At 43.1% G+C, this 27,284-nt stretch overlaps 2 protein-coding genes across 2 annotated transcripts in view; both read left to right on the plus strand.

Annotated features, from left to right (window-relative positions):
• Nucleotides 1–22,148, plus strand: part of LOC126250209 (M protein, serotype 5-like) — a 296,377-nt gene extending 274,229 nt beyond the window's left edge. The window contains exons 12-13 of the mRNA XM_049951543.1: nt 21,812–22,036; nt 22,140–22,148. Of these exons, the coding sequence (XP_049807500.1) occupies nt 21,812–22,036; nt 22,140–22,148 (234 nt within the window). The remainder of the gene's footprint in view (nt 1–21,811; nt 22,037–22,139) is intronic.
• Nucleotides 22,149–22,325: 177 nt separating this feature from the next.
• LOC126235851 (uncharacterized) overlaps nt 22,326–27,284 on the plus strand; it is a 53,053-nt gene continuing 48,094 nt past the window's right edge. The window contains exon 1 of the mRNA XM_049944721.1: nt 22,326–22,439. Coding sequence (XP_049800678.1) covers nt 22,388–22,439 — 52 coding nt within the window. The 5' untranslated portion in view covers nt 22,326–22,387. The remainder of the gene's footprint in view (nt 22,440–27,284) is intronic.

The raw sequence follows: 27,284 nt of genomic DNA on the forward strand, positions 1-27,284 counted from the left end.
ACAAGAAAATGGCCAAAGGACTTTACAGAAAGTATCATCCTACAGAAAAAAAAGAACAGCAAAAAGTGTGAGGAACATAGAACAATGAGCCTGATATCGCATACAGGCAAAGTCTTGCTGAGGACGCTCAACAGAAGACTACATGGAAAGTTGAATTTCGTAATAGGAGATGAAAAATTTGGTTTCAGGCGAGGAATGGGAACTAGAGACGCCATTGGGCTACTGAGAGTGATAGGGGAGAGGTACATGGAGAAGAAAAGGAAGGTGTATGTTGTGTTCATTGATCGTGAGAAGGATTTTGACTGTGTCAGGTGGGACAAACTGATGGTAATCCTAAGGAAACATGGAGTTGAATGGAGGGATAGATGGCGAATTAGAAATTTATATTTGAACCAGAGAGCAAAAGTAAGAATAGCAGATGTAATGAGTGAAGAAATTGAACTGGGAAGAGGGGTAAGACAAGGTTGTCGTTTATCACCAACACTGTTCAATTTCTATCTGGAGGAAATTAATTGAAGTTTTGATGGAAGGAGAGGAGTGTGTATAGGAGGACGAAGAGTGGAGTGTATAAGATTTGCAGACGACATGGTTGTGACGGCAGGGGGTGCAGGAGAGATGGAACAAATGTTAGATAACCTAAACACAAAATTAGAAGAATATGGAATAAAGATTAATAAGAAGAAAACGAAAAGCATGGTAACTGGAGGAACAGGGAGAAAATGCTGTATGAAAATAGGGGGAGAGGTAATAAAGCAAGTGAATAACTTCAATTACTTGGGAAGTGTAGTGATGGATGACGTGTATTGCTCAACAGAAATTAGGAAAACAATTGCAATGGCAAAAGAAGGATACAAGAGGAAACAGCAATTACTTTGCGGGCCACTAAACAAAAATCTGCAGAAAACACTTGCCAAATGTTACATCTGGAGCGTAGCACTGTATGGTGCGGAGACCTGGACATTGAGGAAGGAAGACGAAAGAAGATTGGAGGCACTAGAGATGTTGATGTGGGGAAGAATGGAAAAAGTGAAATGGGAAGACCGAGTAAGGAATGAAGAAGTAAGAATAGTTGGAGAAGTAAGAATAGTTGGAGAAGAAAGAAACCTGCTGAAAGTCATCAGAAAGAGAAAACGGAACTTTAATTGGACATTGTTTGGGGAGGGAAAAGAATACATCAAATGCTGGACAGTATCAAAGGAGGCAAATTTTCAGAAATGAAAAGACTGACTATGGACAGACAAAAGTGGAAGAGGCTTAAACCATGACAAGACCTGCCGTAACGCAGAATACCTACTGCTACTATTACTACTACTATCTGATTATGCTGTTACAACCCCTAAAGTTAAGGGCTGTAATATGTCACAACGATTGAGAGGTATGGTTTGGGACTCACGCCGAAGCATGCAGAGAAAAACAGGCAAGTGTATCATTGGCTTTATTATATCGAAGGTACACAGCCGGCCCTGTGCTGAACTCGGCGATTGCGCCGCGCAGCGTGCGTGGCTCATCGCCAACGCGAACGCCGGAATCTGCATCGTCTGCTCCCAATGCTCAGCCTTGCGGACGTGGTGATCCTACTAGCACCGTGGCTAAGTGGGCGTTACCTGAGCCCGTGGTTCGGACACGGCTGAGGGTTCTCTCAAGCGCGACTCGTGGACTCCATGTAGAGCGCCGAAGGGAAGCAGCCGACTGCCGTCGTTGTAGTGAACCTTAGCAGCACTGCCCGACCGGCCACGGCAGCTCGTTCAGTGCCCGTAGACAGCGCTGCATCCGGGAGGCTGTGAGTTCGTGCTCCGGGCCTGCCCCTGCGGACGGCAGCTTGCAGTCCGCGGACGATGGCACCCAGAGAATGGAGGCTAACAGCCCTCTCGCTCCTCGCGCCGGTGTAGCTCCAAGGTGCGACGTGCCCCGCCGCAGCAATGACGCGTCCGTGCAGCAGAGGTTGGGGGTAGTTTCAGCGGACCTGTTGGCCACCGATATCCATTACCAAAAGGTCGTTGTGGTTTGCTTGCAACTTAAACAATCGTCTCTCTCTCTGGTTCTAAACACGGCCAAATTGGTGACATGACTGCCTGCTTTTAGCCTTCGGGCTCGCTTATTGATACCTATTTTCCCTATGCCTCTGACGTAGTTCCTCTGGAGGGGACAAGTGGAATGCTATTTGATAGCGTCAGCTCTCCTCAGCCCGCTTCGGCCCCTACACCCAGGTCACTAGGTGCTGCTGTAGCTGCAACGTATGGGTTCTTCACAGTACATCGGTGCCCTGTGCTGCCCTGATTATTTGACCTTTTGTATACAGTGCCCGGCGGGCCGTGCCTTCTAGCCTGCGAGCGGTGTCATAAAACTACCTCGCAGAATCGTTTGCAAAATACCGACATCGCCCACGCCTGCCATCCGATGTGTCAGTCGGTCCCTTAACTACTGCCTTCTAGCCATAGCTGCGCGAAATTTACAAGAATTCCCCAAATCCACGCCTGTACTTATTCGTGGCGCAGCAGTGCTTATTTAACACTTCACACAGGTACTGGGCTCTAGTCCATGTCCATCACAACTTTGCTTATTGCGCTTCACACTTTTGCATTGCACTTTATTACGTAACTTTCATTGTTACTTCTCGGGGGCAACATAAGTTTCGTGGGGCTCCCCGTGTAGTGCTAAACGCGTTGTTATTTATTTCCAGGTTCGGACATTTGGCCTTGTTAGCTGATACTAGTGAACACTTCGACATTTTACGTTTCATTATGCCTAGTTGAGTCTCTATCAGATACACAAGCTTTGTTTGGTTAACAGTGGGTTCAAATTTGGATCACAGACGACGACCCATCATATTATTGAGTGTGATAAAACCTATTGTAATGAAGTTTCATTTACAAGCGTTAGAGACTATCTCATTTCTAATAATATGTTTTCTAATATTTGTTGTATCGTGGTGTTAGTTCACATCTGGACTGACTGCCATAAAGAGCAGTGTTCTTTAAGTCTCTTGTTTTACTCATCGTGTATAGTCAAATGACTGTACTGCAGAGGGTTTAGAGGAGCTGCGGCACAGCTATGCTATGTTGGTCGCATACAGTCAGCTGCGGCCTACACGGTGGAATTCAGGGGTGGCTCACGTTTTTTGCTGTTGCGTGTACATGATATACGAATCGGAGTTTTCTTGTTTGACCTTCGTCAATGGAACTACTATATGCTAACTTCTAGTCTCTGAGAAGGAATTTAAGAGAACTGTTTTTAATGTGTGTACATATTAACTTTTAAGTGTACAGTTTTGTGGGAACAAGTGAAAAGTCGAATAGTTTGATACGACGGAGACGAGCTTGAAAGCCTCACATGCGGTGTTTGCACAGCAGTAGATGATTTCAGCCGATCTTGCATGACAATTGTAGTACATTTCTCGGCTATTTTGAGGAGACAAATGGTTGAAATGGCTCTGAGCACTATGGCACTTAACATCTGAGGCCATCAGTCCCATAGAACTTAGAACTACTTAAACCTAACTAACCTAAGGACATCACACACATCCATGCCCGAGGCAGGATTCTAACCTGCGACCGTAGCGGTCGCGCGGTTCCAGATTGAAGCGCCTAGAACCGCTCGGACACACTGGCCGGCTTTTGAGGGGACATTTCAAGATCGACGTTAACAGCCGTTACATCACTGTACTCGTCGTTTCAAGAGCTATCTGTTGTTGTTGTTGTTGTTGTTGTGGCCTTCAGTTCTGAGACTGGTTTGATGCAGCTCTCCATGCTACTCTATCCTGTGCAAGCTTCTTCATCTCCCAGTACCTACTGCAACCTACATCCTTCTTAATCTGCTTAGTGTATTGATAAGAGCTATCTGAAGCCACAAAAAGTCCTTCAGAAGAAGGAATATTTGCTTCAACATCCTGCTTCCAACAAAATAATGTACAACACTGCGACCCATTATTTACCGAGAACTTCATTTATATGTCTTGAACGGTTCACGAAATAAAAGGGATGCATGTTTAAGATGATCCAGTCTGAATACAGGGTGATTATGATAAAAATTTCAGTTTCATAGCGCTGTAAGAAAAAGAACTACTGCTCAGAATGGCGACAAATTAAAAAAAAAAAAAAAACCTAACGAAAATTTTCCCACTGGATGGCGCCGTAAGAGCCATACAGTAAAATGAATCGCAATACAACACTATAGTGTGAATTGCACATTAAACTAAAGGTACTGTGTAACGTGCATGACCGCACAAATTTGGCATTCAACAGTTCTGGTACTGTTATTCAGGCAGGGTTTTACCACAATGGATGTTAAAAGTTGGTTTTTAATAGCCCTTAGGCCAAAAAACTGAATATAAAGCAACACCTACATCGATTTTTAACTTTCCTGAGGTCTAAAACAGCATAAAAAGCAGCATTGAAATTGGTTTTTACGATGGTTGTTTTTTAAGTAAGGGCCGTTCGCGCGTATAGTCCCGTAGGTCGCGCGGACGCCGCAACAAGCCACCGCGCCACTTGCCGACATCCTTCCCGTTCACACTGATGCAAGTTGCAGCTCTGTAGCTGACGTGTACGCATCGCTGTGCTACTTTATATTGTTTACGATTATTGAATCGCCCGCCAGGTGTGAGATACGGTCAGTGATACGTTTTTTGACCGCGAGAAGCCTGTCAGCTGCAGAAATTCATCGTCAGTTAACAGAAGTTTGTGGCTTGAATGCAATTAGTGAAGGTAAAGTGCGTCAATGGGTTAGAGAGTTTAAAAATGGCCGTCAAAACGTCCATGACGAAGAACGCTCAGGCCGGCCCTCTGTGATCACTGATGATTTGGTGGCTGCAGTCGAAACAAAGATTCGTGAGGACAGAAGATTCACAATTTCCACTCTTTCTTTGGAATTTCCACTAGTTTCAAGATCGGTTTTGTACAAAATTGTGTCTGAAAACCTAAACTTTAAGAAACTGTGTTCACGGTGGGTACCCAGACTCCTCACAGAGGACCACAAAGGGCAGAGATTTGCCACTTCATTGGACTTTTTGATTCGTTACGAGGAAGAAGGGGATGACATGTTGAGTCAAATTGTCACTGGAGATGAAACATGGGTATCCCATATCACTCCCGAAAGCAAGCGACAATCGATGGAATGGCGACACACAACCTCACCCGTCAAGGTCAAAGCCAAACAGACGCTGTCAAAGCGTAAGATTATGGCAACTGTGTTCTGGGACCGGCGCAGTGTTTTGCTAGTGGACTTTATGCCACGAGGAACGACAATCAACTCAGATGCCTACTGTGCAACTCTAATAAAGAAGCTTCGCAGAGCAATTCAAAACAAAAGGCGTGGCATGCTGACAAAATGAGTTTTGCTCGTGCACGATAACGCTAGGCCTCACACCTCTCAAAAGACTCGGGATTTGATTGATTCTTTTGGCTGGGAAGTTTTGGACCATGCACCATACAGCCCCGACCTTGCTCCTAGCGATTTTCACCTTTTCCGGTACCTGAAACTCCATCTTGGCGGGCAGCGCTTCAATGACGACGATGAAGTGAAAGCGGCCGTGAACTCTTGGCTGTCGGAGCAGGCGACCGAATTCTTTGAAGAGGGAATTAAAAACTTAGTTGTACGGTATGACAAGTGCTTAAATAAACAAGGCTACTATGTAGAAAAATAGGTAAAAGTGTGTAGAATCAGAAAATAAAAGTTTTTTTACAAAAGTATTTGTATCTTTTTTTAAAAATAAAAACGGCCCTTACTTAAAAAACAACCCTTCTAGCTGTCGTCAGACTGACGCAGGACGTGTTAAGTATGCTGTCCACTGTTTCCTAGCACAAGTTGAAATCGAAAAACAGTATGTTCGACAACAGATCGAAATGTCTAAGTGATCACGTCAGAATGCGTTCCGCAATCTGTGCCTTCAGTTCAATTACGTTTGTAATCGAAGCACTGAACATAGCATCTTTCAGATAACCCGACAGCCAGACGTCACACAGATTAAGATCAGGTGATCTGGAGCAGCAGGGTGTAGGAATATGACAGCTGTTAATGCTAGCATTTCCAAAATGCCTCTGGAGAAGCTGCTTCACTGGCTGTGTAATGTGTGGAGGAATGCCGTCTTGTGTAAAAATTATTCTACCCACACATTCACGCTGTTGAAGAGTTGGAATGACGTTGGTGGACCGAAGACTCTCGTAGCGTTAACCAGTGACGGTAATAGGATCCACAGGACCAATCTCCACTAAAAAATATGGCCCTGTTATAAGCGATGCCGTCATCCTGCACTCCAGAGTAGCTTTGCAGAACGAAGCGGTACTGGCTGATGTGTGAGCGTATTTTCCGTTGCACATGTTCTGGGGTTCTTTGTATTGACATGGAAATAGGCTTCTCTCCAAGGCCATTCGTTGTCCATTTGCATGTATGCACGAAATTATAGAGCAAACGTCTGTCATACTGGCTGGTCAGCATGAAGCAGCTTCTAAACACGGGTAATTTTGTATGGATAGCAATGCAGCATATTTCGCAGAATGTTATGTACCATGCTCACAGGCAGGTCCAAAGTTCGGGCAGTTCCCCGTGCACTGCATGTTTGCACACCACCGTTCGACCCGTCTTGCAATGTTTTCGCCACTTATTTTACTGACGTCGGACCGATCGGTTTGCTCCCATTGCCACACTGCACTTCAAAAGGAACTGTCTTTTCGAATTTCGTGATCGTTTTCTCCAGAACCTTGGCGGACATCGGGCCAACGTCTTTTTTCATACCCCTGAGTGTCTGCAGCTGCTGCGGAGCTACTGCGTAGTCACCGTTCTTGTAAAGAGCGTTTCCAGCAGAATGCGATCCTGCATTGAGACAATCATGCCGAGCGTCTCACAATCACATGCAAAGTGAGGACAGTCTTGTACCCCGCGTCTTTTATTCTGTATACTCTGCCGCTCACAGTGCACTCCCGTGGTAAAATTTTCGTTATCTTTTATTTCCAAAACGTTTTCCCCTTCTTTAAATTTTACACCCTTCTGACAGCGTTTCTTTTTTTTACAGGATTTTGAAATTGGGACCTTAATAACGTATAATGACACTATGTCACACTGTATGTCCGCTGAGACAACATGTCTCTGAAAGCTTAGTTCGGTATAATCTTAGCTAATTGCGTTTCTGGCTGCAACTACTAAAAATTAACAGCTGGGTGTTATTTCGTAGTTCTTCCTCTTCTTAGGTCTCCAATCATCAGGTTGGTTAGCAGCAGTTCGCCATGCATTTCTGTCTTCGGCCTTCCTGTAGGTGGTGTAGTTGGCATCCTCCGTGATCTGGTCTGCCCCTTGTATTTTTCCCTTCTAATGTCCCTTCAGCGTGTAATAGGATGACCGGAGCAGGTGACGTGGTCGGGGTTGTAGGGCGTGGCTGGGTAGAAGAAGGTGGCTGTTTTTAGCAATATTCCTATTTTGGTTCTTCCAATACATTTTCCGGTAGCTCAGCCCCACCACTCGTGTCATGGTGGAGACGTGCTGATGCACACAGTCTGGAGAAGGCGACGCCGCGCTTGGTCAGCGGCTGTGCAGGTGGTAGGAGGTTAGCAGTACGAGGCCCGGCCCAGCACGCCTCCTGCAGACGCTGCGGCTCATGACGACGCCGGGAGTCGCCGGTGCAGCAGCGGGCAACGCCCCCCGCCGGCCGGTCCTCGGGGACAGCGTCACTGACGTCGACGACGTGACAGCGACCGAACGCCCAATCGGTCGAACCGAATGCCGACGCCCACCTCTGATGCCCTTAAATAGTGCAGACCGCTGCTGAATCCGCCGGTTACGCGGCGGAGTGTTTGTTCTCAATGAGTTGGCTAATGCAACCGTGCCACACACGGCCCGCGCCTGCGTAATTCTGCTAATGCTGCGTTCTGATGGCTGCCGTGCACGTACACACATACTGACGCTCGTTGCAGAACTGTCACCTTCATAACGCACTGGCTAGCCGCCGTCTGCCGTCTGCCGTGAGGCTACCGCATCGTGCACTGAAACACACTAAATCACAATTTCGCACCATATTTCCTAAAAATAACCCCTTGTTCTCTACAAGTGACAATTTTAATGACTCCATCATTTCTCAACAAATCGCCCATCCATGCGTCCCTTCTGTGTTCCATTACCCTCAGGAGACAAGGCTTCTCTTCCTCTAATCTGTGGAGCACCTCTTCGTTTGATGTCTTGTCTACCCAAGAAATCTGGAGCATTCAGAAGTAGCTCCATATTTCGAAGGCTGTTATTTCATGCTTTTCTGCTTGTTCGAGTTTCCGTGTTTCACTTGTGTTCAGCAGCACACTCCAAACGTGTTTGAGGTTTTTCCTGAAATGTTTGTCTATGCAACGGGATGTGAAAAGGTTTCTTCTCTTGTTTAAAAGCAGCTTTTGCTGGCGGATTCGCCTTACAGTATCCTTGCTTGACGTCCAGTCCGATTTAATTTCACTCCCTAGTTAGACAAAGGATTCGATGGCTTCCAATCGCTCGTTGTTAAGTGAGCTTTGGGCAAGGTGTTTTGTCTGCTCACCACAAAGAGTTTTTGTTTGCCGTTATTAACTTTCGTATTATATTAAGAGCTAAGAGTGGTTTCCACCTGGGCCAGTATCGCTTCTGATTGTTCTGCATCTCCACTTAACACTGCTATATCATCAGAAAATCTCAGCACGTCTATTCTATTACCATGAATTTGAATTCCTAGATATTAGACGCAATATCTGCTGCTATCCTACATCACACCCTTTTGTTCTGACGGCATAAAACATGGTTGTTCATTTGTTCACAACAAGCGGCAGTGTTGCATATTTAAGGTATTCCATTTATTTTGACGTAAAGTGTCGCTGGCAGTGTTGCATATTTAAGGTATTCCATTTATTTTGACGTAAAGTGTCGCTAGTTTGAGTGGCGTCACCTAAGTGTCATCTGGAAACACACGCTCTCTAACGACGCTACTTGGTGTTGCGACGGTACCTAACGGTTACTACTGAGCAGTTGGTCTTCTAGATAGCTCTGTACGAGGAAAAAAGGTGCATGTTCACATGCGGCTACTTGTACTTTAGGCGATGAGGCTACGCACGGCTCTGTTTTAAAAGAATAGCTCTATGTATTCATAGGGTTTAGCTGCACAGGTCTGCTTTTTCAAAGTCATCTAATTTGCTGCAGTTAATAACTTGCAGCTGTGATCCTGGAGTCAAATAGTCTACGCATTGCCTAGAACTGCGAGTTAGTAAAATACAAAAAAATACAAAATAGAAGTTAAATGAATAACTTAATAACAAGGGTTCTATTCGTACACCTGTAATTGATTATCCGACAGAGTTGTGTTGAATAATGTTTATTCAAGAAAGGATACTTGAAACAACCGGGAAATGGTCCTACAGTATTCAGTAAAAACGCAGAAAATAAATACTCTTACCAAATGCAGCATAGTTACGCTGAGAGCGTTATGAAAATGGTAACGAAGTCCGCAAACTAAATATTCATCGAAGATACACGAAAACTATGTTCATTTTGTTATAACAATACACGAAAGATTCACCAGCTCAGACTTGTTCAGAGTTCAGCATGATGATTCACAAATTAGCACACGTGATGCAATGAACAGTGACCCATACTCCGTCTATTTTCAGTTCCTTAATACAAGCGGAGCAGATTCAAACCTTCCGCAATATGAAGTCCCTTCAAGAGTATTGTAGGGGCCGTTCACCACCCAGAATCTATCAGCCAAACCGCCGTATGAAGCTGTATATCATAGACAAGTTTGTCTTCTTCAAGAACATACGTAAAAGTGCCCAGAATCGCTCCGTTGAGCTCGTCACTCGAAAATTCCCAACCTCCACTTGACTCCAGCAGTTTTCCACATTGTTAAACATTCATTGGCTGAAGGCCATCCCCACAAAAGATACATCGTTCTCAGGCTCTCAGACATGATTTGATTCAACATGGCCACTTACTGGACTAAACTAATGGGTTGCAACAATATTTAAATAAGTAAATGCTATAAATATTCTGTCACGCTTAGATAACTAACAATAATTATAAATGAAGGATTGTCCATAAGTAAATAAGCCAGGATTCTTATGCAAGTGCGCTCTCGTTAAATGGCTACAGGTTATCGTTAAATATTATTTCAACAATTATGTATGCCTTCTTAACAGAAGTATCTTTCGGTTTTCTTTTCAATTGTGGTGTCCGCTAACACGTGCGACTGACCCGTTTTAAACTAGCACAGTTTATTTCTAGCACTTGCAATCAGCATTTAAATAAAGTGACTAGCAAAATACTAAAGCGTTCAGTAAATAAATACGCAAGTGTCACAACATATGAAGTTCTAATGCAGCATCCATTTGCTGTATAAATGTGGAGAACTGGATGTTCTTACAAACATTTGCGTAATGAAAGCGATATAAAGGACGTCGTAAATCGATAAATCAAATTGATACAGATCCGAAGCTTTCAGGGATGACAGCTATAGCTCAATGCTATCATCTGAGATTGCTGTGAAAATGTTAATTCGCTGTGAAAACCTTCTGTAGTTTTAAAGATATTGAAATAGAGTTGTGTCATGGGATGCGCCTCATTTTTCGGAGATCGCAAATGTATTCAGATTCGCATTAATAGTTGATATGCGTTATTGTCGAATCTTAAAGAACTGTAACTTAGTGATCTTTAAGAGCGTCTGGCCCTCCGCCAGTTTCTGGAACATATTCTGCACAAAGGCAATGCGAGCATCAGTCGTTCAAACTCCCAACTCTGGGGTTTACCCCACATCCTGTCCTTTGCTCATCACGTGGCTCGCCTGCAGCGGCTGCGGCGACCCATATCCAGCGTCGTGTTATCGGTCATGGAACCACACAGCTTCGCAAACAAATTCACCTTACCTTGTACCAATTGTAGGCAGCTGATTAGCTCGTCTACATACGCGTACCGTTACACTGTCATGTCAGTAAAAGTTTAAGTCGTTTCAAATTTGTAACGCTATTAGCCTTCGCCCAACACCAAGCCTGCTACTAGGTCATTGATTTACGCAAGAATGAATGGCGCTTTGACAACAGCATCAAGCTCATTGTTAGTTCGAAGTATCTTACTTTGAAAATTTACACGAAAAAGAGATACAAATGTTTGTGTCACTTTTCTAATAAATGCTCTAAATGGAGCATCTGAAGATTGAAGCTCAGATTTATTAGACTAGTTGACCTATCGCTGGATAAATATGAATCTAGTGTAAACGTTAATGATGGGAGAAACCATCCATGTTATACAGCCTGTGTAAAAATTTTCTAGAAAAAGAAGACCTAGTACGTAATGAGTGTAAAATAAATTCTAGGTCTATAGACAGGGAGATGCTAAATGAAGTGAATTTGGCTATAAAAAGGGAAATGCGTGAAGCCTTCGATGAACACCGTAGAAAAATCTTATTGAAAGACCTCCCACAGAACCCAAGGAGATTCTGATCATGTGTTATGTAAGTTAATGTACAAACGCTAGTGAAAGACACAGAAAGCGAAACTAGGGACAGGAAAAGAAAAGTAACCTCTGAGCCTTAAAAAGGAAGATACAAGATTGCTGCCCAGTTTTCATTCTTGAGCCACTTCAAAGATGAGTGGTGTAGATACACTACCTCACAAAAATGTGACGCGACCTGGAGGCATTATAGGATGTCAACATAATTTCATACACGCACTCGTTTATACCGTTTGATGGGTACGTAAATAATTAGCAATTATGTGTCAGCAGGTAGAACGCCAACCAGAGTGCATTAGAGCCGTTAATGTTAACTGCTCTCACCAGACCTTGTAGGGCATACAAGGGTAGTGAACGCCGTCATACGTTGAATTATCAATAGGACACGGAGGTGCCATGCACTCGTCTGAGATAGCGTTATAAGCATCTGACAGACTTTGAAAGGGGCCTCGTTGTCGATCTCCATTTAGCGATTTAGCGAGCTGATCGAATCATACAACATCCAGATTTCTGGAGCATTTAGATGTGACAGTGCCCCGATGTTGGACTGCATGGGAACCTGAGTGCAGACATACCCATCGTCCAGTTTCAGATCGACCACGTTTTACCAGCATGAGGCAGGATTGCCGTACTGTGCAAGGACGCCCTGCAGCAGTCAGTCATTCCACACCACTGGTCGGAGACTAGTAGCAGCCAAAATAGCGAATTACCATTCCATCACTATGCTGTTGTTAACGCCACAACAGAAATGGCTGCGGTTGGTATGGTGCCTTGAAGTGGAAGCATGGACTGCTGATAAATGGCGTCTCATTGTGTTCAGCGATGAATCGCTAATTTGCACTATCCCGGATGACCATCGTCGGCGTATACGGCGAAGACCCCAGGGAGAAGACCTTATTGCAAATTTGTGGAGAGACAGCAATATTGCTCTGACAGCCATTGTGTGTGTCTTGAGGTTACGGCTGATAGTGACTGAAGTAGCTCCTACGGTACAATGGTACATCATGGACATTCTGCAACCTCTCGTGTTATCTCGCATGAAATCTACATCTACATCTACATATGTACCCTGGGAACCATCGTGAGGTGCATGGTAGAGTGTACGTCCCATTGTACCTGTTCTTAGGGTTTCATCCTGTTCCATTAACATATGGAGAGCAGGATGAATGATTGTTTGAGGCCTCTATGCATGCGTAGGGGGTTGTAGTATATTCCTAGGGCAATCATTAAAAGCCGGTTCTTGAATATTCGTTAATTATTTTTATTACTATTTTTTTATATTTGTTAACAGACTTTCTTGGGATAGTTTACGTCTGTCTTCAAGAGTCATCCATTTCAGTTCCTTCAGTATCTCTGTAACACTCTCCCACGGATTAAACAAACCTGTGACCATTCGTGCTGCCCATCTCTGTATGCGTTCAATATCCATGTCTCCTTTTAGACCTGTCTGGTATGGGTCCCGCACACTTGAGCAATATTCTAGAATCAGTCGCAGGGGCGATTTGTAAGCAGTCTCTTCTGTAGACTGATTGCGCTTCTCCAGTATTCTACCAATAAACCAAAGTCTATCAACTGCTTTACGCACTACGGAACCTATGTGGTCATTCCATTTCATATCCCTACAAAGTTTTACATCCAGGTATTTGTATGAGTTGGCCGATTCCAGTCACTCACTGGTATTAGAGTCATATGATAATAATTTTTTTTTCGTTTTGTGAAGTGCAAAATTTTTCATTTCTTAACATTTCAAGCAAGTTGCCAATCTCTGCACCACTTTGAAATCTTATGAATATCTGACTGAATATTTGTGCAGCTTCTTTCAGACAGTACTTCATTTTATATTACTGCATAATCATCAGAAAGCCTGATTTTACTATTAATATTATCTACAAGTCATTAATATACAACATCAACAACAAGGGTCCCAGCACACTTCCCTGGGACACACCCAGAGTTACTTCTACATCTGACGATGACTCCCCACCAAAGATAACATTTTGCGTCCTCCCTACCAAAAAGTCCTCAATCCAGCACAAATTTCACTTGATACCTCATATTATCATACTTTTGACAATAAGAATAAGTGTTGTACTGATCAAAATCTTTCCGGAAATCAAGAAATACTGCATCTACCAGACTGTCTTGATCCTAAGCTATGCTAGTTTTCATTGAAGAGGTCATTCTGCACAAGATCACTCATGTTTGAGCTCAGATTTATGTACTAAGATTCTACAACAAATCGATCTCAAGGATATAGGACGGTTCGATAATGTTTGGTTTGCAGGGCGCTCACCTGTGCGGTCATCTGCACCCGTACAAAGTTCCAATTTTTGCACAGTCCAATATTTTTGCACAATTCAATCTAGCCACTGTCACGAATGATGACGATGATGATGGAATGATGAGAACAACACAAACACCCAGTCTCTGGGCAGAGAAAATCCCCAACTCGGCCGGGAATCGAACTCAGGACACAGTGATCCAGAAGCAGCATCGCTAACCACTAGACCACGAGCTGCGAACGTATTGAACGGTACTTTTCTGGATTACTTCTGCTACCCTTCTTGTAAACTGGCGTGACTTGCGCCATTTCCCAAGAACTGGACACGATTTATTGTTAGAGGGATCTACAATAAATTGTAGTTAGAAGAGGGACTAATTCAGACATAAATTCAGTATAGATTTTGACAGGGATTCCATCGGTCCCTAGAGTTGTGTTTAATTTTAAAGATTTCAGCTGTTTCTCAACACCACTGAAACTAATACCTATTTCATTCATTTTTACAGTGGTACGAGGATGAAATTGGGGCAATTGTCTTGGGTTTTCGTTAGTAAAGGAACATTTGAAAACAGAATAGATCATTTCAGCTTTTGCTTTGCTACCCTCAATTTCAGTTCCTGTCTCATTCACTAGGGACTAGACGCTGACTTTGGTGCCACTAAGAGCTTTTACATACAACCAGAATTTCTTTGGGTTATGTGAAAGATCACGTGACAATATTCAGCTACGGTAGCCCGTGAAGCCATGGCGCATTGCTCTCATGATGGCCAAACACGTTTCATTCAGCATCTCACTGTCTACAGCGCTACGCTTTATTTTACACCTTTTATGCAGTAATCTCTGTTTCTTCATGGTGCCATTTTTCAACATAACAATATTCATCCACGCATGGCACGGTTCTCTATGAACTGTCCACGTTATGTTGAGTTACTCCTGTAGTCAATAAGATCCCTGATCTGTCCGCGAACATGTGTGGACCCATCTAGAACGTCAACTCCCATCCATTGATAGCATCTAGGATGTCAAGGAGCGGTAGTAGTCGGCCATTTTGCCTCAGGAGAGGATAAAACGGCCTTATTACACTCTCCCCAACAGAAGCAGCCCATGAATCCGGGCCATACTTGATGCAATGTCATTCTGGTAAGTGGGCCCAAACTGCCAAGTACACACATCAAAAAAAGTTTTGCATTACCTCGGTTCCGAAAATTCCGGAACCTAGTCAGGAAATTGAGAGGGATGGTTCGATAGTATTCTACTACAGTAGTCGTTGAAGGCTTCACGCAAATCACGGCTAATGTTGGTACGAACGACGCCTACCGCTTGAGTTCAAAGGATGATCCCGATTCATATACCCACCATGATGAATAATTGGTGAAGACAGTTAGCCTCGTAGGCGCCTATACAGTTCTCTATTGCATATGCTACAGAATTTGTACTTCTTCTGGCAATTATCTGTCGTAGCTTATTGAACAAACGAACTTTTTCAAGTGAATGGAAAAATTCGAAAATCAGTTCTATTTCCAACAAGGGACGTCGAACAGATGCACGCAACTATAGTCAATATGTTGTCAACGTTTAATGTCCGCGTATCATGACAATTCTGGAGACGAAATTTTCGTTTGTGGGAATCGATATGGGTTCTACAAAACACAGTCAGCTAGAACATCTAGACGTAACGTTGCAAAGCGATATAAAATGGAACATACATGTAAGGACTGTAGTGAGAAGGAAGGCGAACAGACGACTTCGATTTATTGGGAGAATTTTAGGAAAGTGTGGTTCATTTGTAAAAGAGACGGCATATAGAACACTAGTCCAAGCCATTCTTGAATACTACTCTAGTGTTTGCTATCCCCACCATGTCGGCTTCATGGAAGACATCGAAGCAATTCAGACGAGGACTGCTAGGTTTGTTAGCGGTAGGTTTGCTCACCACACAAGTATTACGGAGATGCTTTGTGAACCAAGTGGAAATCCCTGGAGGGAAGACGACGTTCCTTCCGAAGAAAGCTATTGAGAAAATTTAGAGAACCAACATTTGAAGCTAACTGCAGAATGACCATACTGCCATCCTCGTACATTTCGCGTAAAGATCACGAACACAGGATAAAAAAAAATTATGGCTCGTTCAGAGTCGTACAGTCAGTCTTTTCCCCTCTCACTGTTTGCAAGTGGAACAGCATGGGAATTAATTAGTAATGTTACAACGTACCTAGACCCAAGCACCATACTTCCGGAGTATGTACGTGGATGTGGATGTAGATGTAGAGCTCAGCTAGCGATGTTTGTTCACGATACCCCAAAGGCAGAGATATTGGCGCCCATGTAGTTGTCGTGTTTCTTGACTTACGAAAGGCGTTTGAAACTTTCAGCACTGACGACTAATAAACAATATACCGGCCTATGGATTATCGGACCAGCTTTAATGGATGGAATAGTTCCTAGAAAATAGAACATAACATGTTGTTCTTAACAAAGAGAAAACTTCCGATGTAAAGTATCTTGAAGCTTACTCTAAGGAATTACTACACAGACAATTACTGTTCACAGTTTACTTAAATGTGACCTTCGGAATAACGTTAGAATCTCCTTGTGCCTGTTGGTGAATGATTCTGTTTTATCTACAGAAGTCACTACGTTAGCTAACTGTGGTAAACGCAAACGGGTTACAGAAGATCGACGTTTAGTGCAGGTATTAGCAGTTGATTGTTAGCTTAAAAAAGCAGGATTTTGTGCGCAAAAGTGGAAATAATCATTGTTCTTTGATTTCACTATTACAAATCAATCACTGAAAACAGTCACATCCATTAAATTACTGGGAGGATGTGTATGGCCTGATTCGAAACGAGCCAACTTCAATAAACTAAACGTGGGAAAGGCAGACGCCAGACTTGAAATTAATGGGACGTATCTGGAGGAAGCGTAGTCCACGCACGAAAGAGTTAGTTAAAAAACCGACAGATTCTTGATTATCGCTCCTAAATCTGGTGCTCTTACCATGACTTGAGTCACACTTTCAATTCCCCACTCTTGTTAGTTCTTTGGTGTCGATATGGATTACAGCTCGGCAGCTGACTACACCTTTATTACAGTTTAAGGCTGTGTGTACCTCTATAATTTTCACATACTGTGTAGGTACTTAAGAGTTAGCAACTTGCTAGCTTCGGCGTCTATTGCTCTCTCGTTCCTGCGCATACTTCTGAGCTTTGTTCATGTGAAAAATCGGCTATTTTACAGATTTCTTGCCCTCTGATAAATAATAAATAAATCTTTCATCGTTGAAAGAGGACTCTTACTAATATCTTTTACATTGTTCTTTGAAGATATCTCTGGTGAAATAGTGGCAAGAGTTATCTATTTTTTTGCGTGTTATGACTGCCCAATGGGCCACCCGAACCGCTGGTCGTGTTAAAAAGTAGTGTGGGATCCATTTGCGGCTCACTAGTAGCTAGGAAATTAAGAGTCAATTCCACTTTTTGGGTAACAATTTGAAAACTGAGATTGGCAGGTGGCTCGCTAACGACTGCTTACCCTCAGCAGCAGTCCATTCCGTCAGAAAGTAGTACATCTTGGGGTTACCGTTATTTTCATAGAAGTTTGTACCATCTTCGCGATTTGTGTGGTTGAGCCAAGTACCTCGTTCCTCGTGATTCACAACATTCCAACGTCACGTCATGTGATGGTCTCTGAAGCATGTACTGAGCTTACAGAAACGGAAGACTAGTGGCACTCATCAGTTCCCAGCTGAGGAATTGCGGCTTCACAAAACCAGTACCCAGCGCCCTGTGGTGCTCGACATTTGGCACGGACAGGGAGGCATGGGTTGCTTATCGAACAGCACGGAAGCAGTCTCCCCCATACTTTAATGTGGATTGCTGAGAATAGATGTAGTTATATACGAGAATAAACGTTGCCCATATTATGGTTTGTAGGGGGGCGGGGGCTAGAACTGGCGTTATGGAGTATTTTTTAAATATTTTTGAAGACGACTGACGACTTGTAAGTAGTCAAACGAAAGTTCCAGTTCCGACCCTGTTAAAAACCTGCGTAATACCGACTTTTAAATCATTTTCTTGAAAGAGAAACACCCGACTACACTATAATATTTTCCTTTCAGTGTGAGCTAGGGGCGGCCTTGGCCAGCCTTGACGAGAATAGTAAATTTAGGGTTATAAACACAGAGGAGTCTGAGCACGGGATAATACTGACCGCGTCACCGTTTTCCTTGACTGTGTTTTAGAATCCGTCTTTCAGATGTGTTCCCTACCTTTGACATTGAACTTTATGTGATCCTGGAGACAGTGAAGTTGTTGAGACATGGTTGTTGCACAAAACTCCTTATCTCATACTATACTAACCACTTAGCCCTGGTACTCAACAGACAAAGCTGTCCAAAGACACAAGGACACCATTTACTCGGTACAGGGAAAGTAGAGGCGTTCGGCTGGGTACCTAGCCACACAGGAATCTAGCGAAACGAAATTTCTGATGTAGTGGCGGAGGAAGTCTGCACAGGGCTAACCACAGATGCCGTGTACCGTCCTCATGCGCGCTGTTACCGCGCTGCAGAGCCGTAGAATGATGCACAGATCGGAAAATAAGTAACGGGCTGTGCTTGAAAATAAGATGCAACATATGAAGCCCACAGCATGACTATGAGCTACCTCAATGCAACCGCGAAGAAGAGATGAAAATCCTCTTAACACGCTTAAGTACTCTTTTAACACGTGACTTCCACATTCAGCGCTAGGACTCACCTTTCCGTGGGGGAAGCCGGGACAGGATGGAACCACGGGACACAGCAGAACTAGGGGTTAAATAACTTTCAGGAACTATTTCCCAAGCGAAAAGCGCGGTAAGAAGGCACGGTAGAAGAATTTATCTTTCATTGTTACAAAAGTAACGTTATGGCGCTTGTTTTTTGTGTGCATATTGCAGTATTAGGAAGCTTTTTAACTGTAAGGTAGCCCGTAGTCCAGTGTTTAGGGTTGCTGACTGTAGATGACGGAGCTGTGGGATCCATTCCCGCCCAAGTCGATGATTTGCTCCGCTCGGGACTGGGTGTGTATGTGTTGTCCTCGTCTTCATTTCATCGTCATTGACGAGCAATTCACCGAAGTGGCACCAATAAAAAGACCTGCACCAGGCAGCCGAACTGCCCACAAGCTCGGCCAAATATGCCATCTGCACATCGCATCTGAACGTAGCCGAAAACGCTTTATCTGTTAGTTTTCTTTCTTTCTTAAAATCTCACAACGTGTTTGAAAAATTATTTTAGTACGATTAGGCGATATTTACTTTTCAAAGCGCTTTGTGGGTTTTTAACTGTACGTAAACTCAAAGGTCAGGACGGAACGTAACTGGGCATAACGGAAGGAGTTCCGTCCTGCCCCAACTAGCGTAACCAAACTTTGCTAATGTTTACTTTTTAGTATGCATGTTTGGTCTAACACTCGCATGATGCAGTACCATATTTTCAGGTTTTCCATACTGTTGCTAGTAACGGTACTCCTGTTTTCATTGTTGGATAGAAGATACGGACACAAACCTAATCGTCAAAGTTGGTATACAGAAAATATGAAAGAGGCCGTGAGAGCTTTTGTGAAAAAGGAAGTGGGTCTTAGAAAAGTCACTATTCAGTTCAACGATCCAAAAGAAACTCTTTAGAGTGCAGTTCAGAATAGACTTCAAGATCAGATTTTTCAAATTGACGAGTCAACGGGAAAAATTTTTCGTGTTTTAACTACTGAGCAAGAACTAGAGCTTATCAGTTATTTAAAAGACCAGATTGTTTCGATGGACAATGAACGAGTTCAGAGCTTTAGAACTCCACTTGGCAAAGGAAAACAAACCGAAACACCCTTTTAATGAAGACTGAAAATGGAGTATGAAGACTGGATGACACAGTTTCTTTCGAGAAATCCGGACCTGAGGATTAAAAAGCCGTAGGCTGGTGCTCGAGCAATAGGCTTCAATCGTGCAAATGTTTCCCAGTTTTTGAACTTTTGGTAGGAACTTACGACAAGATCAAGCTGTCTATTGATCGCATTTATAACTGCACGAGACTGGAATATGTGTAACCCCAAAGGGGCATTCGAAGCTAATTGTTCCCTGAGTAGAACGTCAAGTAGGCGTTCTTATCTGATTAGAGAGGGGAGAAACCGTAACAATAGCAACATGCGTTTCATCTGCCGGTGCATCCTATATCGATCTCCCCAGGTAAATAATACAGAAGTCAACACAGAGATTTCCACCAAGAAATTCATAGTGTCTTCCAAGTCGACCAAACAAAATGTGGTGCTATTGATTCTAGAAGGTCACTGAACGTAGATAAGGGACTCCATGCCACTGACTTTGGCGAAACAATATTGTGTGGTCATGGTATGTCTTCCAGCCAATTCTTTTCATAGGCTACAGCCCCTTGAGGTGTCCATGGTAAAGCCCCTCAGTTCCAGCTGCGAACAAGAAACTTGAAAGTGATTCAGAACACATTCTGAAAAAGTTGTTACTCTATGTCAAGTAGCATCTCTTTTTGGCTCGGAATTCCTAAACGCTGCTGTGATTCTGCACTCAAACGGTTTCAGGCTACAGGACTTCGGCGTGTCAACGTGTCTTCACTGATGCGGACTTATTACCATCAGCACCAGCTTATGGAAGACAGGACGCTGAGCCAATCAACTACATCTGATACTGTCGTAGAACCAGCAATATTTCCTGTCTCTGATAATTTGTCGAAACAGGTTGCGCAACTAGACAGAAGTAGGCCTGTTGAAGCAACAGCTTCCACTTTAATTTCCACAACATTTCCTCATGTTTCTCCATAATACTTCTTTGCCATTCCAAAAGCTGGGGCGGTAGTAGGGATACGGACAAAATCAAAGAAGGGTCGGACTTTGATTCTGACTTTTTCTCCCTATGAGAATTAACTGCAGGTAGCTGTGGCAGGATGAGAAGGCCAAAAGGAGACAGAAATTTATGCCTGAGAAAAACAAAAAGTATTTAAAATTTAAAGTAAGAAAAAAAATTGTCGAAAGTGGAGCATACGAGACGGACGCTGTAAATCTAACGATTCCCGTAAGACTTCGGGCAATGTGAGTGCATCTGCACTGAAGAAGATGTCCGAAAGAACAGGTACCATCTTCATATTTATATTCGAGGTCTACTGAAGACAAGGGTTGCTTCTATTTTGTGTCAATTTACGGGCACCCAACTATCGTGCAGGAATTGACAGCGAAGAAAGTGAAACTGTACTCATCTATGAATTTTGTGCCTTAAGTTACTAACATTCTGCCACTTGCGATTTTGTTGATTTTAACAAATTTTATTAGATTTTGAAATTAAACTTACAAGGAAGTGTAAATTACTAATTGCCTTGACGCTGTATTAGAGTTGTAAATGTGGTTCCATTCTATCCCAGGCGTAGGTTATAATGGAACAATTGTCAGCCCTTTTTAATTTTTTTGAAAGTGTTTGTTTGTGTGCCTTCAAATCAGATATTTTTGTTTCACTGATAAATGTCACGTAGAAGTTTTTTAGCTTCTTCTTCCCCATTTTATGAATCATCAGAACTGCAAACATTTTAGGTATTGAATGAAATATGTTATAGAACGTTGGTTTATCACGTTTCGTGATAAATCAGTCACATGAACATGGATATTGGACTTTAAGCCTAAATGCGTATGTTCTGTGTTTTAAACTACTGGTACACACATGTGTAACTATGTGTGTGTGTGTGTGTGTGTGTGTGTGTGTGTGTGTGTGTGTGTGTGTGTTATTACTGGGTCAGCTAGTCACACACTTCCGAGTGACAATTTAAGATACTTTTGTTGTATTGCCAGTTACAAATATTTAATCTTATGACTAATACAGTCTTTTTGAGACAGTTTTGCCAATTCGTAGCTCAGTCGTGTTAACAGAGTATTACACGGGGTCCGATAATCCCGACGTTCAATGCCCTAAATGCAAACAAGAACGACATTAAATCTTATGTTTCATTATGGTATGGATATAGTTATGTTTAGCTATTTAACGGTAAGCATGGGACGACAGTTTGCTTTTGATGTAATTATTCACATATAGCAATATTATTTACAGGTACACCGTGAAAACTTGGAGACATGTCAGATTGAACTAAATGAACTGAAGGGAAAGTTACAAGAGAGTGACAAAACACTTCAGTTAAACTTGGATAAGGATAAGAATAAGGACGAATACGCAAAAGAGTACGAGGATGAAATTGCAAGACTACAAAAGCAAAATGATATGCTTACTAAAAATCTGAAAGCAGACTTAGAAGCAAAAAATGCTGAGCTAGATACGGTAAAATTTGAAATGAACAAGGAAATTACTGATCTAAAAAAACAACTCGAGAAGTGTATGGGTGATTGTGATGGGTATCAAAAAGAATTAAACTTACTTAAAGAGAAACTAAAAGGTTTAAAGTCTTCCAAATCAGAAGTAGTCGTAGAAGTGACTAAGTCTGAGCCACTTCCTACTGTGAAAGAGGAAAAACCTGAAAAGAAACCAAAGAAAGAGAAAAAGGAGAAGAAATCAAAACTAAAAGTTGATGAAGCTCCAGTCAGTAAAACCGAGATTGAAATCGAGAAAAAGCCAGAAGTGGCTCCCAAAAAGAAAACTGTAGCTCCTACTAAAAAGGAAGCAAAACCTGAAATGACGTCTAAATCTAAACTGGAAGCAAAAATACCAGAAGGTGAAAAGAAGGGTATGTATATCATACATTAATAAATGTTTTGCAAAAATCAATTTACCACTATAAAGTCAATTTTGTTCCCTTACTAACAAATAAATTTCATAAATAGGGTAGTAAATACGTTTCTATTGGAGGAAATGCATCCCTTCTACTTTTGTTAGAGCTATAGCGTAAATAAGCATGATTTTGGCCAAGATTTTTTCTAATTCCACTTGTTTCATCATATTTTGGCAAACACTGACAGAAATTCAGTTACTGCTTTGTTCAAATCTTAGCTAGTTATTATCTTTTATATGTATATCAGATTCAGAGCTTTCAATCAATTTACTTCTTGGTTTAAACATTTTGAAAATATATAATCTGCACCTTCAAAGTTTTCTCTTAAGTTTGGTTTTCACACTTTAATCTATATCTTGAGAAACAAATAAACATTCTACTACACTTCCAAAATAACCAACTTTTGAGGTACTTTGTCATAGGAGGTTGTACATCTGCAACTACATAAATGCTAGAATTTCCCTTATGGCTTCAGCCATGTATGCATGATACACATATATTGAACACACCTGCTCCTCCATATCTCTGTGTCCACCTCTTTCTTCCACTGTGCGTCCACCTCATACTCTGACATCTATCTGTCTGCTCCTTCTCCCCCTGTCTGTATCTTCACCTCCCCCCCCCCATTTGTCTATTTCCTCCATCCCCTTGTTCTAACCATATCTTCTTCCCCCTCCTTCTGACCATATTTTGCTCCCCTCTCTCTTTCTATATGCACCTCCCCCTCTTCCTTTTGAACCTGCTCACTACCCCTTGCTTCTATCTCATGCATCTCCCCCTCCTCCCTTCTCTCTGCCTGTGCCTCCTCCTAGTTACTCTGTCCATCCCCTCCTCCACCCATTGCAACCTGTCCCAAGGAATGCTCCTGCAATACATGGTGACACTACTCTCAAAACATCCCTGTTATACAAGGCAGGCTCCACACCAGGGGCTTGAAAATCATTTATTTGCCCCTGACTACAGGTTGTCATGCAAAGCAGGTTGATAAAGCATGCCCATACTATTTGAACACAACACACCTGCCTTGCAGGGCAGCCTACATGTCACATCCCAAAAAACTGTTTGTTGCCCCTGCCATACAGGCTCCTCTGCAAAGCAGGTCTATTTGGGAGGCTGATACTATTTCCACACAAAATGCCTTTCATTCAGGGCAGTGTATATGACAGAGGCTGAAAAACAACAAGTTTTTGCCCTTGTCTCTGCTCCTTGTAAAGTTGGTAGTTTATAAATCCCACAGTGCTAGTACTGAGGCCTGCTGTTTCTGTGCCAAATAAGGTACATATCGATTCAGGGGTTTGGGAGGAGATACCAGACAGATACATATACACTCCGCTTTATATATGTAACAGATAACCTTTTGCAGAACAGTGCAAGGATGGGTGCGGGAAAAGTAGAGGAAAGATGAAACACTTGGTAACAGTGGTTCTGATGTGTTTATTAGTATAAGAATATGGGTGACACGTTACAACATGTGTTTAGTATAGTCTCACTAGTCAGAAACATGAAGTATCCGCAACAGGGCATGACTGACAGTTGCTCGCAGCGTATCAGGTGTAATCGAAGCGATATGTCGTCGTATGCTACCTTTCAGATAAAGAAGAGTCGGGTTACATCCCTGACAGACACGATCTTCCAGATATTCCCATAACTAAAAGTCACAATGATTTAAGTCGGGGATGTGGCAGGTATATCGAAGCAAATCTTTCACCTGGCAAGCGACACATTGTGTTACCCCATCTTGCATGAAAATAGTGGTGAGGACACAGTTACGCTCTTGCAAAGCTGGTATCAAGTGTTCCACAAGATGTCACTGTACCTAACAGGCCCGCGACATGCCATCTCCTCGAAGAAAAGTGGCCTGAGAATGAATGAGCTTGCAAAACAGCTCTACACATTCACATAAGCAGGGTACATTGGACGTTGCTGCACAACGTGTGGCAGAGTAGGGCCCAGTATGCAACAGTTCTGTGCATTCACGGCACAGTGCAGAGTAAAACGGGCCTCGTCCGTCTAAAGAAAATTCCTGACCACATATCTTCCACTTCCATGCGTTCCAAAAACGAAGAGCGAAGTGACGGTATTGTAGTCTATCTTGGGTCTTCATTTGGTGTACGTTCTGAATCTTGTAGGGAAACCGGTGTAAAATGCACCGCAAAATCTTTCGAACTGTTGGCCAGGGAAGAAACAATTCCTGTGACACAGCTCGAGCACTGGCTGCAGAATTTGCGGCAGGTGCTGCACGGTCGGCTGCATATATAGCAACTTCATCAACAACTGCCATCGGAATGGGCCACCTCCCTCTCCCTGCTGCACCACCTACTTCACCTGTTTCTGCAATTTACCTGATCGTATTCTTTAGTCTATTTATTGACTTGAGGCCTCTTCTCAGGTGTTTCTGTCGGCTATATTCCCGTAACGCAGCGCTGTTATTGCGTTCTGATGAAACAGCTTTACCAGCAATGCAAGACTTTTCTTCTCAAGAGCCGTTGTGCGTCGTAAGAAAAACGTCAACCTCCTTGACGCTTTACACCAACAGTTACTTCACAAAATAAATCAACATGCGTCGCCAAGCGTCAAAACAGGAAACAGTCTATATTACAGTTGCTTAAAGCGCCATATTTTCGCCTTGTGGCAGAAAGTGGAACTATTATTTTTTCAGCATACTCCTCGAGTGCACCGATTAATGAACACACCTATGACGTTTCATCGTCCTGTGATTACAGCACGCACTGCTGAACTCACAACAGCGTCAGTTTAATTATAATCACCCAGTATAAGCAATGGGAATGATTTAAGTAATATAATAACTGTTATAGAACACCATCTCAAATTTTAGTGATTCACATATAGCTTTGTTCCTTGTAAAAACGCAATGTACGCAGCATAAAGGAAAGCCGTAAATATAATAGATAACACATAAATATGAACAACGCACACTATGTGATCAAAATATCCGGACACCTGGCTGAAAATGACTTACAAGTTCATGGCGTCCTCCATTGGTAATGCTGGAATTCAGTATGGGGCTGGCCCACCATTAGGCTTGATAACAGATTCCACTCTCGCAGGCATACGTTCAGTCAGGTGCTGGAAGGTTTCTTGGAGAATGGCAGCCCATTCTTCACGGAGTGATGCACTGAGGAGAGGTATCAATCTCGGCCGGTGAGGCCTGGCACTAAGCCGGCGTTCCAAAACATTCCGAAGGTGTTCTATAGGATTCAGGTCAGAACTCTGTGCAGGTCAGACCATTACAGGGACGTTATTGTCGTGTAACCACTCCGCCACAGACGGCGCATTAGGCGCATTATGAACAGGTGCTCCATCCTGTTGAAAAATGCAGTCGATATCCCCGAATTGCTCTTCAACAGTGGGAAGCAAGAAAGTGCTTAATACATCTCTGTAGGCCTGTGCTGTGATAATGCCACGCAAAACAACAAACACGACTAGGGAGCTGTCTAGCAAGTCCTAGACAAGGTGGGGGATGAACATTCGCTCCAAGGTGTTTCCCACACAACTAGTGAGAGCAACACTATGATAAATATTGGGATATGTTCGGTCGAGGTTTTAAAAGTGGAATTAAAATATCCTCTCGCCATGAGTAACTGAAGTGACCTGTCATGCAAATGAGATTAAAAAGAGTGTGGAAGATTTCTTTACTACGCTCTGTGAGGTGCCATAACATACTATAATGGACATTATCGTTACCAGATGACGTGCCAAATCTGCAACTAACGCAAGAACCAGCTCCCACATGAAGAAAGAACAGCTGTGTTTTTCATCAGTGGTGGAACTAAAGTCCCAGTTTCCCCTCTCAGCAACCTTTCTGTAGCGCCAGGAAGCTCAGCTCTTGACTGGTTCTGGCGGTAACTGCGGAAAAATAGGGCGCCATAGCATGGGTAATGTCTCGCGGAGTGATCTGGAGACTTCATTCCCCATTACAGCAGCCACTGGTCATCTCACATCTCTCTCAGAAATACTCCTGATGGTTTCCCTTACAACAGTATTTTAGTGTAACTATTTGGTGGTCAGGGACTCTTCCTGTAATTCTGCGCCATTTCGCCCTCGCTACCCGAAAGGCAGTGAAGTTCTCACTAGTTGGCCGGCACTTGAACCTATGCAGAGCCACCCCTCTGGACCTGACTGCTATGCGTTATTCAACACTCCACGAAGGAACAGGCTGCCTTTTCAGCTGGCTTGAAGACTGAGGAATGGATATAGTTTGGGAAGTGGTGTCTTGGGAGTAGGTCATCGGCCACTTTCCACAGAGCGGTGTGTACAAGTTATGGGCAGCAGGCCGAGTGATTATTGGCAGTGAATGACCTTGAAACAGTGCTTAAGTGCTTGTTTTGCCCTACGTTTAACAGACACACACATGAGGACCAGAGGGAGCTGTCAATTACTCTACCCCTGAAAAAGGTAGCTGCAAAGGCACGAAGTGCACTGTATGCAATAAAATCACCACACAGGATGAAGGTGTGGGAGATCTAAGTAAGGAGGCCATAGAGAACCTCTTCATCTAGCACTTCATGTGCGGGCAGGTAAAGTGAATATATCATCATCTGATAACAGACATATAAAGCGACTGCTGGTGGTTGGTTGTGCTAGAGAGAAGCTAGGAGTAATAGGCGTTGTTGACGAAAATAGCCACTTCTCCTTTGGCTCTCTATCCACTGTCGCCCTTCTTGTGGAGAAAGTAGCCGTGTAGTTCAGGGGCGTCAGAGAATTTAAAAATGTGTCTCTCGAAGTCAGAGAAAACTTGATTTATCCTGAGTTAATAGATGCAGTTCCTCAACATGTGTC

This window comes from Schistocerca nitens, chromosome 1 (genome assembly GCF_023898315.1).
Source record: "Schistocerca nitens isolate TAMUIC-IGC-003100 chromosome 1, iqSchNite1.1, whole genome shotgun sequence".
Lineage (NCBI taxonomy): Eukaryota > Metazoa > Arthropoda > Insecta > Orthoptera > Acrididae > Schistocerca > Schistocerca nitens.